The 20,881-nt window shown below is 41.1% G+C and overlaps 1 protein-coding gene across 1 annotated transcript in view; it reads right to left on the bottom strand.

Annotated features, from left to right (window-relative positions):
- Positions 1-20,881, bottom strand: part of USP13 (ubiquitin specific peptidase 13) — a 112,076-nt gene that overhangs the window by 12,977 nt on the left and 78,218 nt on the right. The window contains exons 14-19 of the mRNA XM_082744387.1: positions 20,206-20,294; positions 17,738-17,860; positions 16,353-16,379; positions 12,521-12,664; positions 8,075-8,241; positions 6,306-6,459 (exon numbers count right to left, since the gene is read on the bottom strand). Of these exons, the coding sequence (XP_082600513.1) occupies positions 6,306-6,459; positions 8,075-8,241; positions 12,521-12,664; positions 16,353-16,379; positions 17,738-17,860; positions 20,206-20,294 (704 nt within the window). The remainder of the gene's footprint in view (positions 1-6,305; positions 6,460-8,074; positions 8,242-12,520; positions 12,665-16,352; positions 16,380-17,737; positions 17,861-20,205; positions 20,295-20,881) is intronic.

The following is a 20,881-nucleotide window of genomic DNA, read 5'->3' as shown; positions in this document are numbered from 1 at the left end:
GAAGGACAACCACTACCTGACCCAGTGTCATTAGCACTAATTCTTCTGAGCAAACTAGACGACATGAAAATAAGTTTCATGCAATGACATTATTTTCTCATTCAAAAAACTGTAAGAGTGATTTTTAGTTAACATATTTCCTAAAGAATTTGATACAAGTGCTCCTTTAAACCGTGTACTTATAGAGTCACATTTCTTTCCCCATTCAAACTCCTATCTTGTCATTATTTTCAGCGTTAATATGGTGTAAGACGTCCCAGCAGCTACTGTCCTCCTTCTTAAGGCAATAGTAACCTCATCTGGCTTTTAGCACAGTGGCTCTCAAATTTATGCTGAATCAGAATGGCCTAGAGGGGCCTGCTGACCTCCAGATCACTGGGCCTACCCTCAAAGGCCCTGAGTGGGGCCCGACAATTTGCATTTCTAACCAGTTCATAGGTGATGCTGTTCAAAGGGGATGCTGATTCTCCTGGTCCAGGACTACATTTGAACGAGCGTTTGAAGGGATCATGCTTCCCTTCTCTGCGCACAAGCTAGGAGGGAAGCGGTCTTCCACCCTCAGGCTCCATGAGTGGGGCCAGTGACCAGGGAAGGGCTGAGCAACCCAAGTCTCAGATTGCCAGGACCTTCCCTAGGAACTCCAGGACAATGCTTGGCTGGATTTTCACCTGGAGAGATACATAGTAGGGCACTGGCAGCCAACTTATGACCATTAAAAAGAGCCTATTTGAGACGCACACCAACCCAGAGAAGTACAGCCAAGGGGAGCAACCCGGTGAAAGGGTTTCAGTCCCAGAATCAAGGGCATGCCTCAAGTCAGGACTCCCCAGCACTGTCCAGCTCTTGTGATACAATACTTCCCTTTTTGCTTGGACAAGTGTGGCTCGGCTCTCCTGCCCCTTACAGCAGAACCCAGAAAACTGAAGTTGCTGGTTTTACTTGGTTTGACTATCTGTTTTGACTCTCCGTTTTGCTCCTAAAAAACGATTACTTAAGCTGTTAAATTGCCTTCGCACCCCCCAAACCAAATGCTTTCATCAACTCACCAACCCAAAAAAGGGATCAAAAGCAGTGTTTTGGGAATGTAAACAACCTGCTTACACAGAATATACATCTCCTAGGAGCAAACCTAAATTCAATGTAATTCTAATGAAATCCTTACAGAACAGCTAATTACAAGATTAGGAACTTCCCAAAATTCAGCAGTAACAATTTAGAAAATATAATGGGAAAAATTTGTATTCATAAGTCATAGAGAAAATGTAATTCTGAGAAGAAACTCAACCAGAAATACACAGGAAGTTTATGAAGAAAAACATACAGCTTTGCAGAGGTGGGAAAAAAGAGAGATGAATTAAAAAAAAAAAAAAAAAAAAAGGTAGCATGTCTCTGGCCTGAAAAATTCAGTATTGTAGACTAACCAGGTACTCCCAAGCTAATGTACAATATATGAAACTCTCATATAAATCAATAAAAAGCTGGTGAAAACCTCAATAAAAATGGGAAAATGGACCAAACTAAATGAGGACGTGATTAACACAAGAAGAAAAACAACAGCCAATAAATATATGAAAAATAAGGAGAGTTCTTAGCCTGACTGCACCGGTGGAGGGATGGGGAGCAAGAGAGCCAGCCAAGCTACCTTTTGGGGGGGCAATGTAGTAATACTCATTAGTACCTCAAAAATAGGCAATTTTGACTCAAAAACTTCACTTGTAGAAATTTTTGCTAAGAAAGTAATCAAATGAGGGCCCAAGAATGTTCTTTATGGTGTCATTTTTAATAGAGAAAAAGAGAAAGAGGACAGAAAAAAAAGAAACTTATGTTTCTTATTTCTTATTCTTTTTTTCAATTTTTTAAATTTATTTGACAGACAAAGATCACAAGCAGGCAGAGAGGCGGGGGGGGGGGGGGGGGGGGGGAAGCAGGCTCCCCGCTGTGCGCAGAGAGCCCGATGCAGGCGGGGCTCGATCCCAGGACCCTGGGATCATGACCTGAGCCTTCAACCCATTGAGCCACCCAGGCGCCCCTCTTATTTCTTATTCTTAATGTTTATTACCGAGATAAAGATTGAAGGAGGCATTCGTTATACTTCTGTCAACAAAATTCATCCTTTAAAAATTTATTACTTAAAAATAATTGCTCTCAATCATCTGGGTGGCTCAGTTGCTTAAGCGTCTGACTTCAGCTCAGGTCATCTCAGGGTCCTCAGGTGGAGCACCACGTGAGCTCCCTCCCAACTCAGTGGGGAGTCTATTTCTCTCTCTCCTTCTCCCTCTGCCATTCCCTCTCTTTCTCTCTCAAATAAGTAAATAAAATCTTTAAAAATAATAATAGTAATAATAATTGCTGTCACCTTCTGAATGTAAAAATAGCCCCATTATCAGAAACTCTTTCTGTAATTGTCTTTTTTTTTAAGAGTTTATTTATTTATTTGACAGAGAGTGAGAGAGAGCACAAACAGGGAGCAGCAGAGGGAGAAGGAGAAGCAGGCTCCCAGCTAAGAGGGAGCCCAATGGAGGGTTCAATCCCAGGACCCTGAGATCATGACCTGACTCGAAGGCAAATGCTTAACCAACTGAGCCACCAGGCACCCATATAATCATCTTTTATTTAAATAACAATTAGCTGACCTGAAATTAGGTATGTAAATTATGGTATGGCTATACAATGGGTATTATTAATACACATCCAGTGATCTAGACATATATATATGTGTATATATATATACATATATATATATTCACAGTTAGGGGGAGCCAGATTATAAAATAACATTTATAAAATAGCATGTAGAGGGTTCCCTGGTGGCTCAGTCGGTTAGGCGGCCCACTCTTGGCTTTGGCTCAGGTTGTGATCTAAGGGTCATGAAATCAAGCCCGGTCTCCAGCTCCGTGCTCAACATGGAGTCTGCCTGAGAGTCTTTCTCCCTCTCCCTCTGCCTCTCTTGCTCAAGCTTTCTCTCTCTCTCTGTAAAACAAATTTAAAAAAATCTTTACAAAATAGCATGTATAGAATGTTTTATTTTTATAAATATTTATATTTGTATTCATTTTATATTTGCATAGAAAGATCTAAAGAATATACACAAGGCATTAACAGTGGTTATGACTGGGTAGTAGGGTTGGAAGTAGTTTTTATTTTCTCTTTTCATAAATCTGCATTTTCTCAAGCTCTTAAAATTATTAAATACACTTTTAATTATAAGAGGAAAAAAAAAAGAAGTGACAGACATATGAATTCAGGTGCTAATGCAGCAAAGTACAAGAAATCATCCTTCTCTTTTCCTGTGACTTATGCAATGAACACAAAATGGTGCACTCCCAATTCCTCCATCTGGCACTTGGAGGAGGCAGCACAAGACTGTTCCTGTGGCCACTACCTCCTGATCTTCAGCCATTCTTCATTTAATCATTAATTCTCTGATTACCTCTGGTGCGCAAGACACAGTGCTGGGAAGGCTACTTTAAAAACATCCATTCCTCTTAAAAATCAGATACAAAATGCATTTGATGTGTCAGGCTCTTTTAGATTTTGGTAATTAAAATTTTCACCTACCACTGCTTTTAGCTTCAGTATATCCTGTACTTGATGTCTCCAGGACATCTCTGTCTCCTTCTCTACCCTCACCCTAAATGTGGGGGACGTGAAGAGGGAGACCACTGAGCTTGGCCCATAGTGCCTTTAAGTTAAAGGGTGCTTGAAAGCATCATCTTGACATCCCATTCAAGGGTTCAACTCAAAAACCAGCAGGGCCAGGAGTACCAGAAGATCACTCTGAGTTCAGCAAGCCCAAGGGGATGATGTGGCTGTTTCCTATCATTATGACCATCTTCAAGAGAGTGGCTGGTCCCTCCACGTTCCATCAGAAAACAGGAAAACCTAATGATCAGACTCACCCTCTTTCTATAGCCATGTATCTTGGCAGCTTTACAGTGACCCCCATTGTGTGGTTTATTCCTTCTGTGAGGAGGACTCACCATCCCCAAAGAAAAGTCCATTACAGAAAATCAAGGAAGCCGTGAACCAAGACATGTAACACGTAATAAAACCCACTCATGAATTATCGAATACCATCCATTATGGCTTTTAGAATTTTAGGCAAGGCACTGATTTCCAAAAAGTAATACAAGGCCCGTTAGATGAATATGGAAGTTGGGAGAACTATATCTCATCTTTTTTTTACCTAGTCGGGATTATGAGAGTTTCAGTAAAGAAATTCCTGTTTTATATAAAAGAAAATCTCCCTCGCACCCTCTATGTCTAGTGGCAGATCAATACATACATTTTAGATCTGGTTAAATGACTAATGCGTAGGCCATTAATGAGAGCCCACAGCTATCTGATTACTGGAACAAATGCTGCTAATGTAAAATTAAAAAAATAATTTTTTTTTTTTTTTTTAAGAAAGAGAGTGCGATGGGGGGGGGCAGATGGTGAGAGAGAGAATCTCAAGCAGGGTCCATGCCCAGCACAGAGCCTGACATGGGGCTTGATCTCATGACCTTCAGATCATGCCCAGAGCTGAAATCAAGAGATGCCCAACCAACCGCACTCCCAAGCACCCCTATAAATGTGAATTTAATTAAATCCAACAATTTTTTACTTGGTACTTTCTATGTGCTAGACACCATGAGCTTTATGAAAGTAAAATAGCATCTGCCTTCTACAAGCTCCCAAATAGGAAACACAAATATTTATATAAATAATTTTATCACCAGATGAATTTGATACTTTTTCTTTTTTAAGATTTATTTGTTTATTGAGAGAAAAAGCACAAGCACGGAAGAGGCAGAAGGAGAGAGTGAATCTCAAGCAGACTCCCTGCTGAGTGCAAAGCCCAGCACAGGGCTCAATCTCACAACCCTGAGATCATGACCTGAGCTGAAATTAAGAGTGGGATGCTTAACTGACTGAGCCACCCAGGTGCCCCTGAATTTCATACTTCTAATAACAGAAGAATAAACACTATGTCATGGGGCTTGGGGCACATGCTCTGGAGGCCGACAACCTGGGTTGGAATTCTGATTCTACCCATCACTAGCTAACTAAATGACCTTAACAAACTTAACCTTCTCTTCTACCTCAGTTTCTTCACCTATAAAAGGGAGATAATAATGATATCTATCTCATAGGATTATTGTGAGGATTAAACGTGGCACAAATGGAAGTATTGTGAATGTTGGTGTAATTATTACTAGCCCAAGATAAGGAAGAACTAATTCTGAAGGTCCTGGGAAAGCAATCCCATGGAATGGAATCTGTGGCCAAGCTGTGAATAATGGTAAGGATTTTAGTGTGCCATGATGGGAGAGAAGGGCATTTCACAATCAAGAATTAACCCAAGCACAGGCCTAGAAGTAGGAAGAAGGGGGTTAGTGCCCTGATGAGGCTGGTGGTATGGCTCTGGTTCCAGGTGTCTGAGCTAGAGGTGGGGGATACAGAAGAAATAACACTGAGAGATGAGAGATGCTGCCATCTGCCTTCAGAAGGTAACGAATGCCAGCTAACAAGCCTAAACACTTTCCAGAGGTGATCACAGCCCAAAAAGCAGGGCATCACAACGGTGAAGAACATGGGATTCTAGATTTGAATTTTGGCTCCAACTCGTAAGAGCTATGTGATCTTGGGCAAGGTAATTAGCTTTTCTCTGCCTCTGTTTTCTCACACATAAAACAGATATGTTAAAGATTAAATGAGAGGTCATATGTGAAGTTCTTAGAACCAGTGCCTGGTGCATAATGACACATATGTGTTTCCTTTGAAAAGGCATAGTGCTGTGAGACCCTTGATCTCGGAGTTGTGAGTTCGAGCCCCATATTGGGTGTAGAGATTACTTAAAAAAAAAAAAAAAATAGATGACTGGCCAATGGCATCTCTTCCGCCCTCTTGATTGGCCCTTCAGAAAATTATCAGCAGTTGGTATTGTCAATGACAGGGTCAAGGATATAAGATTGTTTTTCAGTCATTCCAAAAAAATACTACCATGAAAGTAAATGTTCTCTTTTGGACAAAAACTTTCATGGTCCATGAAAAAAAAAAAAACATCTAAAACGAATGGCAAAGTGACAGCAGGCACAAAACGTAAGCACACACACTTCTAGGGGACATGACTCTGAATTTGTCCCAGACTTTTTCAGATCACCATGGCCATGCAAAGTGGCAAAATGCACCATTTATGAGAAGGAAGGATCTGGGTTAACTTTTGAATGACAGTGAAGGTTTTAATATGAGTAGGGGTAGGGAAGGGCGAGAACCAAATGATGGTCATGACTGCTCAGACAATCTCTAAGGCAAGAACTTACTTCCAGATCCATCTTTGACTCTAGGTCCTTCAGGCTTGGCCTCAGAAATAATGTTTGCATTGGCGTTATTCTCCATCTCGATCACAAAGTCACTGTCCTCCTCAAACTCAGGGTGACTAAAGATCCAATCCAGTGCTCTTTCCAGGTTATTATTCTAATAAAATAAAACATTTTTACAATGTATGCAGCCCCAGGGCCTCATTATATCCTGACCACTTGAACCAGGATGTCAAGCAGATAAGACAGGAGGTCTGAATTCATTAGTCCTAAGTGCCTCTGAGAGCAAAGCTCTGACCCTGCATATGAAACGCACATTCAGCTGGCATTCTCCAAGTCTCCCGACTGAGGTCTGTAATTAGATTCACTGGGAAACAGATCTGAGCAGCAGACCAGCGTTCCAAAGTCCGTATCCATCTTAGCTCAGCGTTTCTGCAGGCTGATGCTAATGATGGGGTACAGAACACCAGAGAGTCTGCCATTTGTTGGAGCCCAGCTCTTTCTTGGCCCCGCCAACTGCACACACTACATTCCCTATCAACTGTGTTTTCTGCAGAGAATGATGCCAGACAGAGGGGGCCCAGCACGAGGGCCGTGTTAGTGCCTCCTCTCCCTCCTCTTCCAAGCAGAGTTGTTGAATTGCAGTAGAGACAAAATTAGCATCTTGATTAATGATGACAATACTGCTTAGTTAGGTACATTGTTTCAAACTCAACTCTGCAGTTCAAACCAATCGGCCATAAAAACATTGCCATCTCCCCCTGTTTGTGATATCACGGGCAGGTTAAAGAATTTGCTTAGACATCATCAGAATCGCCAATGAAACAGTCAGCCAAGAAAAATAAGTGGGGCAAAGCAAGTACCCTGAATGAAACTAACTCTGCTTGAGATATTTCAAGCGCATTAAAGGGAAACAGATTGTTCCAGCCACACTCCTGGAGTCAGTTGAGAGCCACTATGACAATGGACCCTTGCAGGCAACCGGTCAGGACAGGTAAGCAGGAATTAGTAGCAGACAACCCCTCAAAACTATACACAGTGTGGCAATTAAGGATGGGTTAAAAAAAAAAAAATAACAAAAACAAACAAAAAAATAAACAAAAACAAGAACTTCCTTTCAATATTAAACAAATATCTACCTTGAGAAGGGAAGATTTCCACCCACCATCTAGTTTCATGGTCCCTTCTCTCCTGACAACATCAGGAAATACATGAATACCAGAAGAATCTTCTCCCTCCACAGACACAGAAGTGGAGAATTCCCAGGAGCCTTTAGTCTTCTCTATGAGGACTTCTGAGAGACACTTCTTTAAGGTCTTGGTATCAGAAAAGCAAAATTTGTCCCAAAGAACTGCCTTATTGAATATGGACTCTCATGCATCTCTCTGTGCTCCAAGGCCACAAGGAAGCTCCAAGTCAAATCTTGGAGCCTTGCTAATAATAAACACTCAGATGATACGGAGTTTCTTTCAGTTTTGGTCTTTTGGTTGCTTTCATCTGTCCCAGCTGGCTCCCTGGGTTTTTTGTGTGTGTGTTTTGTTTTGTTTTGTTTTTTACTCCTTATTCTTAAACTGTATCATTTCCCCCAATCATTTATTTTAGCTGTACGTAGAATATAAGCAAATAAATCTCTGTGGGCCATGGTGGGGTACAGAGTGAGACAAACATAATTCAAAATGATCAAAGGACACTGGAAAGTCTCCACTGGTGCTGACAGAAAGACACACTGCCTCTAATAAGAGGAGGGTATTCGCACAACCTCGGGTGCTTACTGTGGCTCGCAGCGCCTGAACAGCCTGATTTCGATGGAATCCCATGGAGGTAATGATAGCGACAATTTCCTCTGGAGGCTGGTTATCCAATCCGGTAGCACCAAAAACAGAGGCTCCAGCAGAAGCTGCTCCTCCATAACCAGGCATGGTCAGTGGTTCGGCAAAATCTGGGGAAGAGAGTCACACTCAGACCTTTTTCTTTTTTTAGTCTTAAAATAAACAATACTTTTGCAGCAACGTGGGTGGAACTAGAGAGTGTTATGCTAAGTGAAAGAAGTTAATCAGAGAAAGACAGTTATCATATGATTTCACTCATATGTGGAATTTAAGAAATAAAACTGAAGATCATAGAGGAAGAAAGGAAAAGTAGAATAAGATGTAACCAGAGAAGGTGACAAACCGTAAGAGACTCTTAATCATAGGAAACAAATTGAGGGTTGCTAGAAGGGGAGGGTGGGTAGAAGGATAGGGTAACTGGGTGACAGACATTAAGGAGGGCATGTTAAGTAATGAGCACTGGTTTTTATGTAAGAATGGTGAATCAAAGACTTGTTCCTCTGAAACCAATAATACAATATACGTTAATTAATTGAATTTAAATTTTAAAAATGTTTAATTTAAAAAAAGGAAATAACACCAGCTAAGAAGGAAAAATACCTAAAAAGTTCTAATAATTAAGAGAGTTGGTACTGACATAAGGATAAATCTATAGATCAAGTGAATAGAATTCAGAGAGTCCAAAAATAAACCCACAGATTTATGGTCAATTGAGTTTTGACAAGGGTACCGAGACCATTCCAATGGGGACGGGACAGTCTTTTCGACAGATGGTGCTGGAACAAGTGCATGTCCACATGCAAGAGAATGAAGCTGGATGCCCATCTCAGGCGATATTCAAAAATTAACTCAAAACAGCTCCGTAAGCTCAATGGAAGAGACCTTGAGTTAGCAACATTTCTCAGAAATGATACCAAAAGCACAAGTGACAAAAGAAAAATAGATAAATTTGACTTTATCAAAATTAAAAGTTTTTGTGCTTCAAAAAATGCCATCAAGAAAGTGAAAACACTGACAGAATGAGAGAACATATTTGCACATCATATATCTGGAAAGGTGCTTGTATTCAAAATATGAAAAGAACCACTCAACAATATAAAGACAACCTCCTTGAAAATGGGCAAACAGTTTGAATAGACATTTCTCCAAAGATACATAAATTACCCACAAACACAGGGAAAGATGCTCTACACATCATTAGTCATCAGGGAAATGCAAATAAAAACCACCGTGAGCTACCATGTTCCCATCCACTGAAATGGCTATAATAAAAACATCAGTAACAAGGGTTGGAGAGGATGTGGAGAAACTGGAATGCTCACCCTTTGTGGCAGAATGTAAAACGGTATAGCCAAGTGAAAACCACTTTGGCAGTTCCTCAAAAAGGTAAACACAGAATTACCATATGACATGGCAACTCCACTCAAGAGAAATTAAAACATGTTCACACAAAAAAGTGTATTCAAATGTTTATAGCTACAGTATTCACAGTAGTCAAAAACTGGAAATAGCCCAAATGTCTACCAACAGATGAAAAGATAAATAGCTTGTGTGTCCCTACAGCAAAATATTCTTAGTGGTAATAGTTGCACAACTCTGATAACTTACTAAAAAGCACAGAAATGTACACTTCAAATGGGTGAATTATATATGGTCTATGGTAAACTAAACCTTAATAAAGTAGACAGAGGCAAAATCTTACTAAACAGCCCCATTCCTTCATGTACATTTTTCTATTTCAAGTCCTTATCATTTATTAGCTAGTAGTATGGGCAGACCTCAATTTATTGCACTTCACCTGATTTCACTTTGCAGATAATGCACTTTTTACAAATAGAAGGTTAGTGGCGACTCTGTGTTGAGCCAGCCCACTGGTGCCATTTTTCCAACAACGTTCACTAACTGCATGATCCTGAGTCACATTTTGGTAATTCTCACAGTATTTCAAACTTTTTCTTTATTAGTATATGATGCGATCTGTGATAGTGATCTTCGATGTTACCATTGTAATTGTTTAGGGGCACCACAAACTGCACCCATATAAAACAGCAAACTTAATCCATACGTTGTGTATCTTTTGACTGTTCCACTGACCAGCCATTTTCCAGTCTCCCTCTTTTTAGGCCCCCTTATTCCTGAGACACAATATTGAAATTAGGCCAGTTACTAACCATACAACGGCTTCTAAATGTTCAAGCAAAAGAAAGAATCACACATCTTTCACTTTAACTCAAATGCTAACGTGACTAATCTTAGAGAGGAGGGGATATTGAAAACTGAGATAATCCAAAAGCTACGCCTCTTTACACCAAAGAGTCAAATTGTAAAGGCAAAGGGAGAATTCTTGAAGGAAATGAGAAGTGCTCCTCTGGTGAACACACCAATGATAGAGAGCACAGCAGCTTCATTGCTGATGGAGAAGGTTTTAGAGGTTTAGACAGAAGACCAAACCAGCCACAATATCCCCTTGAAACCAAAACCTAGTCTAGAGTAAAGCCCTCCCTGTCTTCAGTCTACGAAGGCTGGGAAGGAAGCTGCAGCAGGAAAGAATGAAGCTAGCAGAGGCTGGTTCACAAAGTTGAAGGAAAGAAGCCATCTCCATAACATAAATGAACAAGGTGAAGTAGCAAGTTACCAGCCATCTATTGGCAGAAGATGCCATCTAGGGCTTTCATAGCTAGAAAGGAGAAGTCAATGCCTGGCTTCAAAGTGTAAAAGGATTGCTGGACTCTCTTGTTAGGGGACAATGCAGCTGGTGACGTTAAGTTGAAGCCAATGCTCATAGACCATTTCAAAAATCCTAGGACTCTTCAGGGGCAGAGCATTTGACTGCAAAAATCCTAGGACTCTTAAGAATTATGCTAAATCCATTCTGCCTCTGCTCTAGAAATGGAACAAAGCCTGGATGGCAGCACATCTGTTTATAAACAGTTTACTGAATATTTTAAGCCACTGTTGAGACCTACTGCTCAGGGGAAAAAAAAAAAAAAAACTTTCTTTCAAAAGAAGACTGCTCACTGACAATGCACCTGGTGACCCAAGATCTCTGACGCAGACAAACAGTGAGATTGATGTTGTTTTCACGAATACTATCACAACATCCATTCTTCAGCCCATGGATCCAGGAGTGATTTCAACTTTCAAGTCTTACTATTCAAGAAATACATTTTGTAAGGCTGTAGCTGCCACAGATTCCTTCGATGGATACGGCAGAGTAAACTGAAAGCCTTCTGGAAAGAATCCACCAATCTAGATGCCATTAAGAACACTTGTGATACATAGGAAAGAGCTCAAAATATCAACGTTAACAGCAGTTTGGAAGAAAATGCCACCCTTCGTGGGTGACTTAGAGGCATTCAAGACTTCAGTGGAGGAAGTCGCTGCAGACGTGGTGGAAAGAGCAAGAGAACTATTAGAAGAGGAGCCTGAAGGCGGGACTGAGTTGCTGCGATCTCATGATAAAATGTTAACAGATGAGCATTTGCTGCTTATGGATGAGTAAAGAAAGCAAGCGGTTTCTTGAAATAGATCCCACTCCTGGTGAAGATGCTCTGAAGACTGTTGAAATGACAACAAAAGACCTAAAATATGACATAAACTTGGTTGACAAAACAGCAGCAGGGTTTGAGAGGATTGACTCCAATTTTCAAAGAAGTTCTACTGTAAGAGAAACTCCATCAAATAACATCACGTGTTACACAGCAACCATTTATGAAAGGAAGAATCAGTCGATGCAGCAAAAACAAAGTATTTTTCAATTAAGGTATGTACATTTTTAGACATATTGCTATTGTACACTTAATAGGCTACAGTATGGTATAAACATCACTCTTCTATGCACTGGAAACCAAAACATTCATTGGATTCACTTTATCATGATACTCACTTTATCATGTGGTGGTCTGGGACTGAGCTAGCAACAACTTTGACATATGCTGGCATATCCTACATCTTTCTGGTGGTCATTGCTTGCTTTAAAAGGGTGAGTTACATTTCAAGAAAGCTAATAATTTTTTTTTTGAGGATGCAATAAGATTTTTATTATTTTTTTTAATTTTATTTAATTTTATTTTTTTCAGTGTTCCAAAATTCATTGTTTGCACCACACCCAGTGCTCCATGTAATACGTGCCCTCCATGATATATATTTTTTTAAGAGTAAAGACAAACATTGTGACTTTGCTCCACAAGCAAAGTGCCCCCTCATTGCAGCAGAGAAAGTGAGCTGAGAGTGTAAATTATGAGGGACAAAAGAAAGCGAGCTAAGAAGCTAAATTATGAGTTAAGTGTCATTTTCTGGGACCCATTCAGAGGACACCGAAGGACCAAGACTTAGCATCACTGACAACCCCATCAGATTCCCAAGCTATCCCCTCTTCCAACCACTCACCTGGCTCTTCCATGTGAACAATGATCCAGTTGAAGGCCACTTCGGCTCCCATATTTCCAGTAAAGTACACAGCCTTCCGACACGCTTCTAGAGGGAAGCCCATCTCAGCCAGCTGCATCACTGATGACTCATCAATGTCCGAGGCTACGGAGCACAACAGAACACTCTGGTGTAAAAACGTAAACTCTCTTTCTCCTCACCCTAGCTTCTCCTCATCTACCAGCACATGCTATCCAAAGAAAATGCTCTTCTGTTTGGTGTATAAATGGTGTTTTACCTCTGCTTTGTTTGAGTTCATCTAAATATTATACCATTTGAGCTTAAATGCCTTTGACCTAAATAGGAACCACAATAACCACCTAGACAATCCAAACACTGAAAAACAATTCCTTAATTTCATATGGGAGATTGGGTGTATTCCCAGAACCACTGCAGTCTCTCAGATCCTTCTCAAGACTTCTCCTACAGCCATCTCTCCTATCACTGAAAACTGAAAAGAAAAGCTTTGAATCTCATAGGAAGTTATGCCAGGTCTTTAAGTATATCAGCAATCAAAGGAAGTAATCAGCTCTGGGAAATGGAGAGCCCAAATGCTAAGTATGGAAGGACACAATATGTTCTGTAATGGTATACATTTAAGATATTAAAAGAGATAGCTTTAGGGGGGCCTGGGTGGCTCAGTGGGTTAAAGCCTCTGCTTTCGGCTCAGGTCATGATCCCAGGGTCCTGGGATTGAGCCCCACGTCGGGCTCTCTGCTCCATGGAGAGCCTGCTTCCTCCTCTCTCTCCCTGCCTGCCTCTCTTTCCTACTTGTAATCTCTGTTTGCCAAATAAATAAAATCTCAAAAAAAAAGAGAGAGAGAGATAGCTTTATAAACCTAATGTGGGCTTAGACACAGAGGGTTTTTTTTTCTCATAATGACATATAGATACTGGTAAAGACGTATGTGTATGTGTCTGTATGTATGTGTGTGTATACATGGACACAGATAAGCACATGTATCTATACATAATGTATAAAACATACATAAAAACCTATAGGCATGTGTGTATATACATATATGTATGTGTACACAGATATACACAGAAATATGTGCGGTTATAATACACGTGTACATGTGTATATATACATACACCTGTTACATTTTATGGAGACACTTTTGTATGTGTATATACATGTGCATGTTTATATGTATACATATACATGTATATAAACCTACACAGTGCTCTCAAATTATCCAACAACTGGAGGGGAACAGGAGCACAAAATACATCCCTTATGTTTTCTACATCCTGAGGTCTCTAATCTACTGAAAATTCTGCCAAAGATGGCAACTAGGAGAACTGAGTAGTAGCAGTGAAATGAGGATTAGAGGTATCTGTTCTATAAAAACTATATTGAAAATGTGTTTATCAGGGTGCCTGGGTAGATTAAGTGTCCGACTCTTGATTTCAGATCAGGTCATGATCTCCGGGTCGTGAGCTCAAGCCCCGCCTTGGGCTCCATGTTGGGCATGGAGACTGCTTAAGATTCTCTCTCTACAGGGTGCATGGGTGGCTCAGTTGGTGAAGCGACTGCCTTTGGCTCAGGTCGTGATCCCAGGGTTTAGGGATCGAGCCCCGCATCGGGCTCCTGCTCAGTGGGGAGCCTGCTTCTCCCTCTCCCTCTGCTATTCTGTCTGCTTATGCTCTCTCACTCTATCAAATAAGTAAATAAATATATTTTTTTTAAAAATAAATATCTTTAAAAAAAAAAAGATTCTCTCTCTGCTTCTCCCTCTTCCCCCTCCTTCTCACCAGCATCCCACCCCTGGCACTCTCTCTTTCTAAAAAGAAAAAAGAAATGTGTTTATCAACGTTCTCTTTTACAAGAGAACATCTTTTCAATACCAGATTTTAAGAAAGCAATGATTTAGGACAGCAGTGATTCCCAAGTTGTGTTCTATGACAGCCTGATGTCCTAAGAAAGATGTCATTATTGAACCACAAAACAAGGGGTTTCCATGGCCAAAGAAGTCCTAAAATCTACATTCTCTACTCTCCCCTTAGAAATTTACAATGTGCGTTAGCACAGTGAAGACTTAAAAATCCTGTCATAAAGACTCCTGCACTTAAGGAAACTAGGAAACTCTTTCTACAGAACACCTTCCAACATCTTGAGAGACTCTAATGTTCCCTACAATGTAATTTAGGAAGTGCAGCTCAATAAATGGTTATGGGGGTTTCTAATAACAGACTGAAAATGTATAATTCCATTTTTGTGAAAAATAAAGTAAGTAAAGCACAGGCCAGCAGAAGGATATACACCAAGTGTTAACAATGGTTATGGATGAGTGATGAAACCATAAAGGACACTTAACGGTTAACCCACAGTTTGTAAATATCTTTTTACTCCCATAATAAGAAAACAATTAAAGTTATTCTTTAAAAATCTGAGAAAGGTGGGGTGCAAATGTTAAACAATCCCAGATAATTCTATTTTCTCCCGTTGAGAGTACAGGTGGCTGCTGATAAGACAGCAGGCTTAGATCTGGGAGGAAATCAATGGCCAAGCCCTAAACACTAGAGACTGGCTGAGTGCTCTGGGTCAGAGACAGACTCCTCCCGCTCAGTCAGTGATAAAACCCCATCCCTTCCCCTGGGGCAAAAGCCTTACAGAACAGCTCTCTGCAGAAGCAAAAGCAGCCCGCAGACCTCTCACATTCCAGAAAAGGTCACGTGGCCCGAAAAGCACACTTGACTCCCGGCCCAGATTCTGCTCCCAGCTCTGGGGTCTCTAAAGTTTCCCGAGTCTCAGTTTTATACTCTTCAAAGGTTACCTGCCCTGTCCTTCTTACTGTGATAATCAAATGAGAAGCTGGATTTTGTATGAACAGTAAAGTTATATAGGATCGGAAGGATTTGTAAAATAATAAACACAGTATGACTCATGGTAACCATTCCAGAGCAATACCAACCATTGTTATTATTATAATTAAATTATTCACAAAGGCAATGGTTTTCCCAAGACCCTCGCTAACCCTGACAGCTTATAGCAATGAGCAAATCATAATCGACCAAGGAGAGGAAATGTTGAGGTCTAAGGCACATGATCAGTCATTTGCAATGTAAAACACATGAACTTGTAAACTAACAATAGTTTGTCTCTGGAAGGTCTTTGTAGACAGAAAAATTTGGAGTATTTAGTGTTAAACATTCCCCCTTCCTCCTAATTATATCTAAATACTCATCAGAAATGGTTTATTGCATTCTTTTCAGAAAACGGAGAGTATCAACTCCTATAAGATTAAGGAACTAAAAATCTATAAAATTAACACACAATCCAATGACACTACTAACGTTGAGAGTATTAATTAATGCTACCATGTCCCGTCAGTCATGAGTCATCTCTACATGTCCATGGAATGGAAAAAAGTGCCTGGCCACTGTGCCATCACTGCATCAAGAACCCTACTCATGGCCAGAGTGGGAAGAAATGGCATCATGAGCCCACCTTCATACAAGTGGGCTATGGCTCAGAGATTACGGCTCAGAGAAGTTAAGTAAATTTTTCTAGCTTGTAGTCATAAACGTCAGGGCCAAGTTTCCAGCCCAGGGCCGGTTGGCTTTCAGGCTGATGATCTTCCTCCTGAGCTACGGAGTCACTAATCACCATGTCACTGGTTTACGTGCGCTGCTAACTGAACTTGCAGACAAAGAATCCCTCCCACCCGGGAAAAGCTGTACAAAACCACAGGGCAAGAACAATGCCCCTTTATTGAATTCCCACAGATAAATGTCAGACCAATGACACTGGTGTAGGACACTAAGAAAAATTTCAAAAGGTACATACGGTCTATCAGTTGGTTCATCAGGCGATCTGGAAATTAATGGAGAGGCAGAGAATGAGATCAATGCACAGCAAAGAGTTTTAGAGAAAGAAAAAGAGTCCCTGCAGGGCAATCCCTAATCCCTCACCCCTAAGGATCCCATGCTGTGGTCAACCCGCCAGCACCCCACCACACACACCACCCAGCCTGTACAACATGAAATCATTACAGTAGGGAGTAAAAATAAACAGGTTTCAAGCATTTCAACCAGATAAAACATGATGCTCTGGTTATCATCTTAGTAAACTAAATAATTTATCTTCCTGTATTTCTAAGGACTCCGTATAATTACAAACCAAGGATTCTGTTAAGAACATCAGAGAAAGCAGGAACAGGGCTAATAAACCATCCTGTACTCCTCTGATACTCCTTATCTCTGCTCTCTGGCCCCTTCAGTGGACCACTCTTACCACATAACCCAGAGTGTCCCACGTACAGGTCCCTTCTCTACTCTCCGTACTCTACAGTTTAACATCTGACTTAGCGTCCGAGAATAATGGAACATAGGTGCCAATCTCGAATCCTATCTTGAGTCTCCTGGATTCACCTTACCCTTCTTCTGCACCTGAACATGATCACCAAGAATATTCAGTGCTCAACTGATAAGAAACCTTTGGAAGAGGGGCCCAGTGTGCTCTAGCACTATTAACTGACTTAATTAACTGATTAAAAAGGTGAACAGTAAGTAAATAGGTAAGCAAATGGAAACAGAATGAAACTGATTTCATCAGTAACTGAGCTAAAATAAAACCAAGATTTTTTGACACTGTCCTTGGATCCACAAAAGTGAAACAATTTTTATCTGCTTGTCCTTTTTCCTTAAAAAGTTAAATATTCTGAACAAAAATCTCGCTCCCTCGCTATGAAGCAGTGACAAAGCTGGGGAGGTGAAATGGGGTTAAGATGTTTAAAACCAGCACACACTACTGAATTTCCCCTTTGGGTTGTCCAGAGGACTCCCAAGATGACACAGCTCCTGAAGATTGAGAGCCTACTGAGAACACGCTCCTTCTCTTCCCCACGGGCCAATTTATTTGAGGGAAGGAGAGGGAGGAAGGGAGGGGAAGCAGAGGCTGCATAACCTAAAGACTATTTTGGAGATTTGCTGCCCTCTATTGCCAGTGATTTCTGCAGGTCCGTTTCAACTACCCGTGATGGGTCTGTGCCTTTTCCCATGTCTACCTAAGGTTTACAGTTGCAGCCAGGTCTCCCTACTGTGCCTCTACAGTGGGTTACAACACAGGAAGATGGCCAAGGGACAACAGAGTGGCGAAAGATAAGAGACTCTTCCACTGGGGGTGGGGTGGGTAGAGGGGTAAGAGAGCAACCTCCTGGCAGACAATGGTACCTTTTGAGTCATCAGGAATGACTATAGGGGGGCTGATGTCCGGAAGTTCCTCTTCTCCTGGCTGTAACCCCCTGGCTCGGAGATGATTGATATCAAGTAGGTCTGGCATATCAATAGAAACATCTACAAAGTGAGAGAGATTACATTCACCAGACTCCCCCAAAACCCACAATTGCCCCCTAAAACCAGCACCTCTAGCTCTTATGTGCATGTGTCTAGGCAGAGCTAAGGGATGCTTTTCAGTCCCCTGGAGTAAATCCCTAGACCAGGAGACTCACTAGGATTAGTTACATTTAATGGAGAAGCAGGGGGAAGATACAGAGCACTTCACACTGAACAAGCCAGAGGTTGCAAACTGGGAGCCCAAAGACGAGTTGTAGCAAACAGAATGTCTGATGTTTCTAAAATGTTGGTGACAAATTCCAATTTTAAAATCAGAAGATTTCATTTAAAGATCCATATTTCCAGCTTATTTTGAAAAACAAATATTCTCATATGGTAACAACTGCCCTGGGGCTGATCTTCAGTTTCCACTCCAGACAATATGTGCCCTACAAGATTGTAGGGCACAGACCCCACTGCTCCCGATTGCCCCCATGGCCCTGACATCATATTTGCAATTCTGATTGTTCTGGTAAGAAAATGTCTTTCTAAGCCACGTCTTTATCCAAAGTGGAAATACCCAAGAAAGGTTAAGATAGCTAGACTACACGTTTCTTATATCCAATGTACTCTGTCATTTACCTTATCCCCCAAGCCATATGAGGCAGTGGCGTTTGCAACCCCTAGATTACACCTTTTCTCAGATCATGAAGGACCCTGTGATCATTCTCACCAAGGTAATAAAGAATGAAGTTTTAAAGAAATAAATCCAATCTTAAGTGTATTAGTCTTGGGAAATTTTTTCTAACTTCTCGGGTCAGTTGTTACTGTGCTGACTTACTCAAATACAAAATTTAACAGTCTAAGAGCCTGTTGAAATTTAGTGTTATATTCAGATACAATAATAATGAAAAATGGGTCCAAATGTTGGTGTGGGATAGGTCTTCCAGGCTAGCAAACAGAGCTTGAAAATACTATCCCCAAAACCAGTTATGATGCCAGGTACGTAAATCTTATTTTAAAACAACAACCCGAAGAAAAAGCTTAGTTAAAAAAAAATTTTTTTTTCAATCTCAGGGAGCAGCAAAAACAAACATAATGTCTGAGCCACAAAATCAATACAACTGTTCTCCACAGAGAAATTCAGGTTCATTAAAGCAGGCTTCGAGGCTCCTTTAAATTCAGCAAGTCTATGAAATCTGATCTGGAGTTTATATCCTTTACGGAAATTCCAAGGACAGAGAAAAATAAGAATGCTGCTTCCAAAGCAGGTGAAAGCCTTTAGGAGAAAGCAGTTTTCTCTCAGGTCCTTCCTAGGTCCACAGAGGAAAGGCTGAGTGTGGAGCATGCTGGCCGCAAAATCATTCCACCAGGAACTCAAAGGTCTACTGCAGAAGCAGTCAGCGCCCTCCATCCTGTCACGTGGCAAACAAGTGCCCTGACAACTGAGCGGCTGAGGTTCCCGGGGAAACCAGCCTGATTTCACATTCTTTTCACCTACACTCTCCAGAAGACCCGGTGAGTGCTTAATTAACCAGTGTAAGGCCTGAGTTGTTTTTCAAGCACTCAGAAACACAAAATGTTTAAAAGCCTGGCAAACAGTCTGAGGTACACTTGCTTGAGAAACGTGTCCTGCCGTGGCACGGAGGACAGCCTAAAAACAACTTTGACGTTGGATCCTGATGGTGGTGAAAAGGTTCTTGTACATCCTCTGGAAAACTCAAACCTAACAAGGGTCGAGGGCCTTTATAATTCACAAGAAAAAAGCCAAAGGAAGCCAAAATCAAATTCCTTTTTTGACGATTTAAAGCACCTGGCTGTACTCATTATTAATAAAATCTGCGTGATGTAAGTGACTGCCATTAGCCACACCCACCTGCTTCAGAGGCCAAGGAGAGCTAATAAGAGGAGCATGTATCTTCAGTTACCTGCACCTCCACGTGTGGGCTTTGGACCAGCAGCACCAGCAGCATCAGTATCACCAGGGAGCTTGTAAGAAATAAAGAATCCCTGCCCCCCACCCCCGACCTGCTGAATTAACACCTGCATTCTGCCAAGATCCCAGGTGATTTGTATGCATGTTAAACTTTGGAAAGTACTGTTGATTTGATAATGTGGGGATCCCATTTTGACTCTTAGAATCCAGCCATTCCAGAATGCATTTTTAGAGGGGTGGGGAACACGGGGTGATTTTTATTGTCAGTGCATATCATATACTCTTGACTTGAAAGAGAAAGGTGGAGACGATGGTAAAAGAATGAAACCGAACGATTTCTGACAGCCAACTACACGGGCCCCCTTCACATGCCATTTTTTTCCAATGGCCAATTTGATGTGTTAAGCGAAAGCATGCAAAAGATACCTACCAAATTTTTTGGGAACCCAGTCAAGACCAAAAGTGAACTTCTTTATCTGCACTACCAAGTATTCAGGGAATGAGGCAAAGCGAGATGTTCTGGGAAACACAAGGGGATTAGATCAATGAAACAAGGCAGTAAGAATCGTGACTACAGTTCATGAAGCATCACAAGCTTTGCCCGACGCATACCTGGGAATTCCAGCGACTGCACTGAAGAGGAAGGACAGGCAAACACCATCAGCTGACCCACGCACCCACTCCCAGTCACTCGCCCTGGCCTTCTCACAAGGACAAATTTTTTAACAGAGGACAATGGTGTCCTTTGAGAAGGATCTGGGGTATGTTACAAAATTACACTTTCACTTTGCTGTGGCACTTTGTATCTGTGAGAAAAGTCCTCTTCAACCATAGTCATCTGTTTTTCTCCAAAACCCTAGCTAGAATTTAGTACAGTGGGCCCCTGAACAATGCAGAGGTTAGAGGTACTGACCCCCCACCATGCAGTCAGAAATCCATATGTAACTTTTGACTCCCCAAGAACTTAATTACTTATAGTCTACTGCTGACCAGAAGCCTTACCAATAATATAGTCAATTAACACATTTTTAGGTTATATTTATTATATACTGTATTCTTACAATAATATAAGCTAGAGAAAATATAGCATTATACTGTAAAAAGCC

Source organism: Mustela nivalis (genome assembly GCF_964662115.1).
Source record: "Mustela nivalis genome assembly, chromosome: 1".
NCBI classification, from domain to species: Eukaryota; Metazoa; Chordata; class Mammalia; order Carnivora; family Mustelidae; genus Mustela; species Mustela nivalis.
This window is presented reverse-complemented; position numbering and strand designations above follow the sequence as displayed.